The 11,783-nt window shown below is 46.0% G+C and overlaps 1 protein-coding gene across 1 annotated transcript; it reads left to right on the forward strand.

Moving 5' to 3' along the window:
* The first annotated feature begins 7,703 nt into the window (after nucleotides 1-7,703).
* On the forward strand, nucleotides 7,704-8,898 carry LOC130032621 (sorting nexin-21-like). The gene has a single exon (XM_056124169.1). The coding sequence runs from the start codon at nucleotides 7,731-7,733 to the stop codon at nucleotides 8,223-8,225; it is 495 nt and encodes a 164-aa protein (XP_055980144.1). The 5' UTR covers nucleotides 7,704-7,730; the 3' UTR covers nucleotides 8,226-8,898.
* Nucleotides 8,899-11,783: the final 2,885 nt, after the last annotated feature.

Genomic DNA, 11,783 nt, shown 5'->3' on the forward strand with positions numbered 1-11,783 from the left:
ACCAAAACCGGTTGCTTTTGTTCTTTTGGATGTCGGCCAGTCTCTGTGGTGTGAAATGATATCTCATTATGGTTTTGATCTGCATCTCCCTGATGATTAATGATGTAAAGCATTTTCTCATGTGCTTTTTAGCCATTCGGATTTCTTTTTTGAGAAAGTGTCTGTTCATTTCATTGCCCCATGTTTTGATGGGGTTGAATGTTTTCTCCTTGTGGTGTTCAACCAGTACTTTGTATATTCTTGTTATGAACCTCTTGTCAGATGTGCATTGGGAAAATACCTTTCCCATTCTGTAGACTGTCTTTGTATTTTGATCAATGTTTCTTTTGTGGTGCAGAAGCTTCTTATTTTTAGATAGTCCCATTTGTCTATCTCTGATTTCACTTGCTTGGCCAGTGGCATGACATTTTTGAAGATACTATTAGCTTCAATGTCATGGAGGGTTTTGCCAACTTTGTCTTCAGTGTACCTTATGGTTTCCGGTCTGATGTTGAGGTCTTTAATCCATTTTGATCTTACTTTTGTACATGGTGTTAGGCAGAGATCTGCGCCCAGTTGTTTGCATGTAGCTGTCCAGTTTTGCCAGCACAATTTGTTAAAGAGGCTTTCGTTGTTCCACTTCAGCAATACACTCCTGGTAATATATCCTACAGAGGCAAAAAAGTATAGTTGAAGTGACATCTGCACTTTTTTTTATTGCAGCACTGTTTACAATAGCCAGAATCTGGGAAAAAATGAGTGCCCGATAACAGATGACTGGTTAAAAAAACTCTACACAATGGAGTACTATGTAGCTGTTAGAAAAGATGAAGTCATGAAATTTACATTCAAGTGCTACTACATGGAGAGTATCATTCTAACCGAAAGGAGTCAGAAAGAGAGACAGACATAGAAAGATTGCATTCATCAGGGGAAAATAAAGTAACAAAATAGGAGACTTACACCCAAGAATAGCCGAGATAAGTACCAGGAGGTTTGCTCCATGGCTTGGAGGCCAGCCACACATGCTTGCGGAAAAGGCAGCTCAGATAGAGAAGGGAGCATCAAGTAAAGGGTGTTGGGAGGATCCTCTCAGGATGGGAAATGCGTGATGAGAGTAGACGATAGACCGAAAATGATTGCCACTTATTGCCTCTTTTGCAAACCACGGCACCCAAAAGGAGAGAGAGAACAGAGGGGAATGCCCTGCCACAGAGGCAGGGTGGGATGGGGAAGTTGGGGGTGGGAGGGATACTGGGATCAGTGGTGGTGGAGAATGGGCACTGGTGGAGAGATGAGTATTCAATTATTGTATAACTGAAACCCAAGCACAAAAATTTGTAAGTCTACAACTGTACCTCATGATGTTTCACTAATAAAAATTTTTGAAAAAATAAAATAAACTCATGATGTTTCACTAATAAAAATTTTGAAAAAATAAAATAAAACATAAATAAAACAATTAATCAGAAAAAAATATAAAATATACATTGTTGTGGCTGGAGCAATAGCACAGTGGATTAGGCGTTTGCCTTGCATGTGGCCGACCTGGGTTCGATTCCCAGCATCCCATATAGTCCCCCGAACACTTCTAGGAGTAATTCCTGAGCGCAGAGCCAGGGGAAACCCCAGAGCATCACTAAGTGTGACCCAAAAAGAAGAAAAGGACAAAAAAGAAAATAAACATTGTCTTTATTTTTTTCTTTTTTTTGATATATTTATTTATTGAAACACTTTGGGGAAAGTTACAAAGCTTTCAGGTTTAAGTCTTGGTCATGCAATGACCAAACACCTTTTCCTTTGCCAGTACTTATTTTTCACCACCAAGAACCCCAATATACCCCCCTCTCACCCCTCCCAATGCCTGTGAGGCAGATGATTTCTACTTAACTCTCTCTCTACTTTGATTACATTCATTATTTCGACAAAAGATGCAGCATTATTGGTGAGAGTTTCCGCCCAACAATCAGAACTGCTGAAAAGGAATTATGAAATAATTTGTTTTCTATAGCTGATTATGAGAACCAGGCTCTGGATTAAGTCCTTGTGCCTCTGAAACTATGGCCGTGCCAGATAGCGGCTCGTGGGGGGAAACTCTGACCTCAGTAGGTTGTGAAGTTAACATTGTCTTTATATTTTAAAAAAAAGATCTTTTATAAGATACAACAAAAATTGCTAGTCAAGTATGTTAACATTGTTTACTAACATCTTAGTGTAATAGCATTAAAGGTACTATTTCCAATGAGACCATGTCCTTTAAGAAGACTGTTTAGAGAAGCAGATCAGAGGACAGGTATGGACAGGTGAAACTAGATCTGCCTGTATGTGACACCAATAATCTGACACCAACAGCTACTTTTTCTTTGTTCCCCAATAACAGTAGATATGGGAGACCTAGACCTATCCAGATTATTTTAGGATGCTTAGTAGGTGACAGAATATGAGTGATTCCAACTTGTTTCTGGAATTATAACTGGTTTGAGTTATTAAATTTAACCTATCATGAGCAAGTTTAACAGTCTCTAGAATTTTTATCCCTACTGTGTCCCAGGTGTTGGGGCTGGTGGGGTCATTACAAATTCTATTGCTATGCTCCAGTCACCCTGATGCCCTAATACAGGGCTTGACAAAAGAAGTGGGAGATAAATTAGGGAGGGAAATTGGAGTTGTGGAAGTAGAGAAATAATTATAGCACCTAAGGAGGTGCTTGTTGGAAGGGAACAAAGACTAATAGATGTAGCTTGATAAAATAATCAGGGGGTCTGAATCAAACTTCATATGCCATTTATGGATTTATTGTTCTGAAATACATGCTATAAGTTAGGAAAACTTATATGGGCATGATAATTTGAAAAATAATATTTTCTGTGCATGGCATGATTGCCAACAGTCGCCCAACAGGGAGCTCCTATTGCCTATATATAAGCAATCATCACAGTCTTGTTACTATATGGCATATAAATTCATTTGTGTCTCCCAAAGCACAAGATATTTTAAGCTACGAAATGCAAATAAAATTATTCTATAAATATTTAGTAACACTGCCTATTAGGTTTAATAAAACCCATAAAATGGTAATTTAAATTAAGTCTAATGACAAATGCTCAACTGAAGTGAGCTTTTCCCTTCAAATTATTGGCTTTTTTACTATCCGTTGCCCTTTATTAATACTGACACTAGTTTGCCTTTTAATTGCTATAGAAGGTACTGAACCCTCACATGATGCTCCTCTCCTGAAGACCAATCCACTGCACACTGAGTTCACTGTATCTCCTGTGAGACTAGGGGGTGAGTGAAATAGTGTTACCATGGTCATATTCCTCTTATTTAGTACATTATGAAAAATAGCCTCTTTCAGATCATTGTCTACTTTGTACCTAGATAATGGTGGAAGGTTTAAACTTTGGTCTTCATTATGAGTTTAGGATTTTCCTGAGCATAAATAATGCAACAAAATATTAAATGTATCCTGTAAAAATGCTAAAGAGAACATGAGACTCAAGAGAGAAAATGAACTATACATATATACTAAACAAGTTTCTAAAAACTATCAGTACAAGGGGTATGGTGCCGCCAGCAGGTCAATCTGCACCTGTGAGGCAAGTGCATCAGCAGCCTGAAGGCGCTTTCAGACTTCCAGATACCCCAAAATTGCTTCTGTGCTTTTGGCCAGACCCCAAAAACTTGGGGCAAAGTTTACCAGGAAAGTAAAGGACCAAAAGTTAGGTATGTGGGAAACATACCCAGAAACCACCTCCAGCTCAGCTATTTAATTGGAGGAATGGCCTCTCTGCTTCCCGATTGAACTGGCCATGATCCCAGAGACTCAGAAACAAATCTCGAAACCCAGTGGCTTTTGGCAGAAATGCGTCCGGTCCCTGCAGTAGGTTACCAGTGCTGGGCCAACCCAGGTGGGAATAGGTTTCGTGCCTTGGCCTGTTCCCCCTGGCGGCCCAGTGGCTGCCATCTTCCAGAGGCCACTGGACAGTCAGGTTTGAGCCCAACGTGACGAGACACGCAGGGCCTCATGGGATGGGGGTGGAGACGGTTCTGTCCTCCCCACCCCAACAAGACCCCAAGTAATCACCCACGAACAGCCTCTCTGGCTCCTGATCAACCTGCTTAACAGCAATGATCCCAGAGACTCAGAAACAAATCTTGAAACCCAGTGGTTTTTGGCAGAAATGCATCCAGACCCCACAGTATGTTACTGTCATGAGGCCACCGCAGGGGGAAAAGGGTGTTGTCCCTCCGTCTGCTCCCCATTGGCAGCTTGGTTGCCATCATCCTCCACAGGCCATTGGAAGTCAGGCTTGGGCCTGCAGTGACAAAACTTGTTGGGACTCACGGGATGGGGGTGGAGCCGGTCCATTCCTTCCCACCCCAACGAGACCCCAAGTCATCGTCCACGAACGGCCTCTCTGGCTCCTGATCAAGCTGCTTAACGGATATGATCCCAGAGACTCAAAAACAAATCTTGAAACCCAGTGGCTTTTGGCAGAAATGCATCCGGACCATGTAGTAGGTTACTGTCGCTGGGCCACCCCAGGAGAGAAAGGGTGTTGTCCCTCCACCTGCTTCCCTCTGGCGGCTCGGTGGCTACATTCCTCCAGAGGCCATTGGACAGTCAGTTTTGGGCCCGCAGTGATGAGACATTTTGGGCCTCACGGGATGGGGGTGGAGCCGGTCCTATCCTCCCCACTCCAAAGAGACCCCAAGTCATCGCCCACGAACGGACTATCTGGCTCCTGATTAAGCAGCTTAATGGCCATGATCCCAGAAACTAAGGAGTAAATCTCAGAACACAGCAGGTTTTGGCAGAAATTCCTCCAGATTTAAGTGTTATAATTTCGGAATTTCCCGAATAAAAATACCCCAAGACACATTCTGATCAAAATGACCAAAACCTTAGACTGAGACAAAATTCTGAAAGCAGCAAGATCGAAAAAAGAAATCTCTTACAAAGGAGCATCCTTAAAATTCACAGCTGATTTTTCTGATGAAACCCTCATGGCCCAAAAACAGTGGTGGGACATAGTGAAAAAACTCAGTGAAATAAATGCCTCTCCAAAAATACTTTACCCTGCGAGACTCTCATTCATAATAGAAGGAACAACACACAGTTTCACAGACAAACAACAGCTCAGGAACTTCATAGACTCAAAACCGTGGTTACAAGAACAACTAAATGGGCTACTTTAAGGCAAGACAGGCCCCTCAAATACACCAAATTTCAACAGAACAATGGGGCAAAATCCCATAACAATAATCTCTCTCAATGTCAATGGGCTGAACGCACCAATAAAAAGACATAGAGTGGCAGGATGGATAAGAAAATTGAACCCAACATTCTGCTGCCTGCAAGAAACACATCTCAATAGTCAAAGCAAACACAGACTCAGAGTCAAAGGCTGGAAAACAATCCTACAGGCAAACAGCTCCCATAAAAAAGCTGGGGTAGCCATCCTAGTACCAGACAACATAGATTTCAGAGTGAAGAATGTCATAAGAGACAGTGAAGGCCATTTCTTATTGATCAAAGGATCTGTACAACAGGAAGAACTTACAATAATAAATGTATATGCACATGATGAGAGACCAGCAAAGTACTTAAAACAACTACTCATAGATTTGGAAAAAGACATCAATAGCAACACAATACTAGTGGGAGACTTCACCACCGCTTTATCACCTCTTGATAGATCAACCAGACTCAAGCTTAGCAAGGACATACTTCATCTGAGGGAAACAATGGAAGAAAGGGACTTAGTAGATACATACAGGACACTTCATCCTCAAAAAGCTGAATACACATTCTTCTCAAGCGTGCATGGAACATTCTCCAAGATAGACCACATGCTGAGCCACAAAACATGCCTCCATAAAATTAAGAAGATAGAGATTGTATCAACAATCTTCTCAGACCATAATGCGCTGAAATTAGAAGTAAATCACACACAAAAACAGAAAACTAAATCAAACACCTGGAAATTAAACAGTGCTCTATTGAACAACGAGTGGCTTAGAAAAGAAATCAAAGAGGAAATCAAAAGATTCCTAGAAACGAATGAAAATGAGAACACGAGTTATCAAAACTTATGGGACACAGCAAAAGCTGTGTTAAGAGGAAAGTTTATAGCTCTACAAGCATTCCTAAGGAAGGAGGAGCGAGCACACATAACTAACCTAACCTCACAGCTTAAGAGCTTGGAGAAGGACCAAAAAGAGGAGCACAACCCGAACAGGAGAAAGGAAATAATAAAACTCAGAGCAGAGATTAACGAGATGGAAACCCAAAAAACAATCTGAAAGATCAGTGAAACCAAGAGCTGGTTCTTTGAGAAAATTAACAAGATTGATAAGCCTCTAGCAAAACTCACAAAGAAAGGGAGAGAGAAAACCCTAATAAACCGAATCAGAAATGAAAAGGGGGTCATTACAACAGAAACTACAGAAATTCAAAGGATCCTCAGGGAGTACTTTGAGAAGCTTTATGCCACGGAACATCAAAATCTCGAGGAAATGGATAAATTCCTAGACTCCTACAGACTCCCAAGGCTGAACCAAGAAGACCTGGAATGCCTGAACAGACCTACCACCATCAAGGAAATTGAAATGGTAATAAAAAGTCTCCCCAAGCACAAAAGTCCTGGCCCGGATGGATTCACTAGTGAATTCTTCCAAATCTTTAAAGAGCACTTACTCCGAATCCTTTTTAAACCTTTCCACGAAATTGAAATATCAAAAACACTTCCAAACAGTTTCTACGAAACAAATATCACACTGATACCAAAAGCAGACAGAGATACCACAAAGAAAGAGAATTACAGGCCAATAACCCTGATGATCACAGATGCAAAGATCCTCAACAAACTACTAACAAATAGAATCCAACTACTCATCAAAAAGATCATACACCATGACCAAGTAGGATTCATCCCAGGGATGCAAGGATGGTTTAACATTCAGAAATCAATCAACATAATCCATCAAATCAACAAAAGAAAAATAAAAAGCATATGATCATATCAATAGATGCAGAGAAAGCATTTGACAAGATCCAGCACCTCTTTATGATGAAAACCCTAGCCAAAATGGGTACAGAGGGGACTTTCCTCAACATAGTTAAAGCCATCTACCACAAGCCTATAGCAAGCATCATCCTCAATGGGGAAAAACTGAGAGCCTTCCCTCTAAGATCAGGAACGAGACAAGGATGCCCACTATCTCCACTGCTGTTCAATATAGTATTGGAAGTACTTGCAATAGCGATTAGGCAAGAAAAAGATATTAAGGGCATTCAGGTAGGAAAGAAAGAAATCAAGCTCTCACTATTCGCAGATGATATACTATACTTAGGGAACCCAATAACCTCCACAAAAAAACTACTAGAAACAATAGACTTGTATAGTAAAGTTGCAGGCTATAAAATCAATAGCCGGGGGCGGACTCGGGCCTAGCCAGCATCCTCGAATTCCTCGGGCGCGCGGGGCCCGGGATCCCGGGGCGGCTCTGGGGAGCAGGCGTGGCCGGAGGCGGTGTGGCGGCAGGAAGTGGCAGGAGCGGCAGCCAGCGCGGCCTGGGCCCGGGGGGAACCCAGAGTGCCCGGGTGAAGCCACGGGGATGGCAATGCGGTCCCTGCGGGGGGCGAGGCGCGCGCGGGGCGCAACGCAGGGCAGCGCCGGGCACGGGAGCAGCGGCGCGCCCAGGGGTGACCCGAGGTGCGGGCGGGGGTCCCCGCGGGCAGGGGCATGGCCTCGGCGGACCCCGCACCCATGGCCTCGCAGCTGCTGCACCGGCTGCCGCACGTCCTGGCCGTGGACGGCCCCGGGGAAGCGGCAGCTGCGGCGGCGGTGGGGGGGGGGGGGGGGGGCAAGGCCGAGCAGTTCCCCGAGAGCTCGGAGCTGGAGGACGACGATGCTGAGGGCCTGTCCTTCCGCCTCAGCGGCACCCTGAGCTTCACCAGCGCCGAGGACGACGGGGACGACGGGGACGACGACGAGGAGGCCGCTCCTGAGGCGCCGGCCGCGGGGGACAGGGCGGCGGGCGAGGATGCAGACCACAGCCCCCCGTCCAAGGGCCAGCAGGGCGGCCAGCTCCTGGCCCGCCAGTGGCAGGGCTTCTGGAAAAAGTCCCGGAACACCCTGGTGCCCCAGCGGCTCCTCTTCGAGGTGACCAGTGCCACCATGGTTAAGGATCCCCCCTCCAAGTACGTGACCAGCCTCAGCTTTACACCCTCGTCTTGACGGGCCGCGGCCCCCCGCCCGCCAGCCCGCGTAGATTTCCCGCCGCTACTCGGACTTCGAGCGGCTGCACCGGGACCTGCAGCGCCAGTTCCGGGGCCCCATGACCGCCCTGTCCTTCCCCCGGAAGTGTCTGTGCCGCAACTTCACCGCCGAGACCATCGCCCGCCGCAGCCGAGCCTTCGAGCAGTTCCTGGGCCACCTGCAGTCCGTGCCCGAGTTGCGCCAAGCCCCGGCCCTGCACGAATTCTTCATGCTGCCCGAGCTGCGGCGGGCGCAGGGCCTCACCTGCACCGGCCTCTACCGCGAGGCACTGGCGCTCTGGGCCAATGCCTGGCAGCTGCAGGCCCAGCTGGGCACCTCCTCGGGCCCTGACCATCCACTGCTGACCCTGCCCAGGCTAGCCGTGTACCACCAGGAGCTGGAGGACCCCGGGGAGGCTCGGGCGTGCTGCGAGAGGGCCTTGCAGCTGCTGGGGGATGAGGGTCCCCCACACCCGCTGCTGGCACCCTTCCTGGAAGCTCATGTCCGCCTCTCCTGGCACCTGGGCCTGGACAAGCGCCAGTCGGAGGCCCGGCTCCAGGCGCTGCAGGAGGCGGGCCTGACCTCCACACCGCCCCCCAGTCTCAAGGAACTGCTCATCAAGGAGGTACTGGACCAGCGGTACTGGCCCACCAGGGGGGAAGGAGAGGAGACGTACAGTGGCCCGGAGGCCGGAAGGGGTGCTGGGAACCCCCCCCCACACACACACACCATGGGAGTCCCACGAAGATTTTGTAGCGGACTGAAACATCTGCTGCTTCTCGGTTGAGCTGAGGCCAGGACGGGGCAGGACGGTGCAGGACGGTGCAGAACGGGAGCTGGACTTAGGCCTGTCTGCAGGGGGCCTGGCCCAGGCCAGTGACCACAGGCCTCTCCCTGGGGGGGCCTCTGGGGCTGCCGGGCTGAAGGGCCAGGCCCCCTGCCTCTGGATTCCCCCCTGGGTTGCTGGGGGTGGGGGGCACCGAGTTCTGGCCCCAGGGGATTAAAGGCAGCGGCTCTAGTGAAAAAAAAAATCAATACCCAAAAGTCCATGGCTTTCCTATATGCAAACAGTGAGAGAGAAGAAAGCTACATGAAAAAAATGATCCCGTTCACAATTGTTCCACAGAAAATCAAGTACCTAGGAATCAGCTTAACTAAGGAAGTAAAGGACCTGTACAAAGAAAACTACAAAACGCTACTTCAGGAAATAAAAGAGGACATGAGGAAATGGAAAGATATCCCCTGCTCATGGGTCGGGAGACTTAACATTGTCAAAATGCCAACACTACCGAAAGCATTGTATAAATTCAATGCAATCCCTATAAGGATACCCATGACATTCTTCAAAGAAATGGAGCAAACACTCCTGAAATTTATATGGAACAATAAGCCCCCACGAATAGCTAAAGCAATTCTTGGGAAAAAGAAAATGGGAGGAATCAACCTCCCGAACTTCAAACTGTACTACAAAGCAGTAATAATTAAAACAGCATGGTACTGGAACAAAAGCAGAACTGCAGACCAATGGAACAGGGTTGAATACACTGACATCTCCCCTCAACCATATGATCATCTAATCTTTGATAAAGGTGCAAGTAATGTGAAGTGGAGTAAGGAAAGTCTCTTTAACAAATTGTGCTGGCATCACTGGATGGCCAAATGCAAAAAAGTGGGCTCAGAGCTCTGCCTAACACCATGTACAAAAGTAAGATCAAAATGGATTAAAGACCTCAACATCAGACCAGAAACCATAAGGTACATTGAAGACAAAGTTGGAAAAACCCTCCATGACATTGAAGCTAATGGTATCTTCAAAGATGCCACGCCACTGGCCACGCAAGTGAAAACAGAGATAGATAAATGGGACTATCTTAAACTACGAAGCTTCTGCACCTCAAAAGAAACAGTGACCAAAATACAAAGACAGTCTACAGAATGGGAAAGGATATTCACCGAACAAACATCTAACAAGGGGTTGATATCAAGGATATACAAAATACTGGTTGAATTCCACAAGAAGAAAACATCCAACCCCATCAAAAAATGGGGCAATGAAATGAACATAAACTTTCTCAAAGAAGAAATCCAAATGGCAAAAAAGCACATGAGAAAATGTTCTACATCATTAATTATCAGGGAGATGCAGATCAAAACCACAAGGAGATACCATCTCGCACCTCAGAAACTGGCCCATATCCAAGAGAACAAAAGCAACCGATGCTGGCGTGGATGTGGCGAGAAAGGGACACTGTTTCACTGTTAGTGGGAATGTCGACTGCTTCAGCCTTTCTGGAAAACAGTATGGATGATTCTCAAAAAATTAGAAATTGAGCTCCCATTTGACCCAGCAATACCACTGCTGGGAATATATCCCAGAGAAGCAAAAATGTATAGTCGAAGTGACATCTGCACTTGTTTGTTCATTGCAGCACTCTTTACAATAGCCAGAATCTGGAAGATACCTGAATGCCCAAGAACAGATGACTGGTTAAAGAAACTTTGGTACATCTACACAATGGAGTACTATGTAGCTGTTAGAAAAGATGAAGTCATGAGATTTATATACTAGTGGTACAACATGGAAAGTATCATGTTAAGCGAAATGAGTCAGAAAGAGAGGGATAGACATAGAAAGATTGCATTCATCTGGGGAATATAAAGAAACAAAATATGAGTTTAATACCCAAGAATAGCTGAGATCAACACCAGGAGGATTACTCCATAGCTCAGAGGCCAGCCAGGCATTCTAGCAGAAAGGGCAGCTCAGATAGAGAAGGGAGCACCAAATAAAGGGTGTTTGGAGGATCCTCCCAGGAGGGGAGATGCATGTTGAAAGTAGACTATGGACTGAACATGTTTGCCACTCAAAGCCTCTTTTGCAGACCACAACACTCAAAAGGAGAGAGAGAACACAAGGGATTGCCCTGCCACAGCGGCATGGTGAGATGGGAGGGATGGGAGTGGGAGGGATATTATCCATTGTGGTGGAAAATGGGCACTGGTGGAGGGATGGGTATTTGATCATTGTATAATCAAAACCCAAGCAAAAAAATTGTAAATCTACAACTGTACCTCATGGTGTTTCACTAAAAATAAAAAAAAATTAATAAAAAATATGATTAAAGAAAAATTCGGAATTTCAAAATTGTGAGGCCACCAAAAGTTAGGTATGTGGGAAACACATCCACAAACCAACTCCAGCTCAGCTATATAATTGGAGGAATGGCCTCTCTGGTTCCTGATTGAACTGCTTAATGGCCATGATCCCTGAGACTCAGAAACAAATCTCGAAACCCAGTGGCTTTTGGCAGAAATGTGTCCGGTCCCTGCAGTAGATTACCAGTGCTGGGCCAACCCAGGTGGGAATAGGTTTCTTGCCCTTGGCCTGTTCCCCCTGACGGCCCAGTGGCTGCCATCCTCCAGAGGCCACTGGACAGTAAGGTTTGGGCCTCCAGTGATGAGACACGCAGGGCCTCATGGGATGGGGGTGGAGCCGGTTCTGTCCTCCCCACCCCAGCGAGACCCCAAGTCATCACC

The sequence above is a fragment of the Sorex fumeus genome, unplaced genomic scaffold (genome assembly GCF_029834395.1).
Source record: "Sorex fumeus unplaced genomic scaffold, SorFum_2.1 ptg000050l, whole genome shotgun sequence".
In the NCBI taxonomy this organism is placed as follows: domain Eukaryota; kingdom Metazoa; phylum Chordata; class Mammalia; order Eulipotyphla; family Soricidae; genus Sorex; species Sorex fumeus.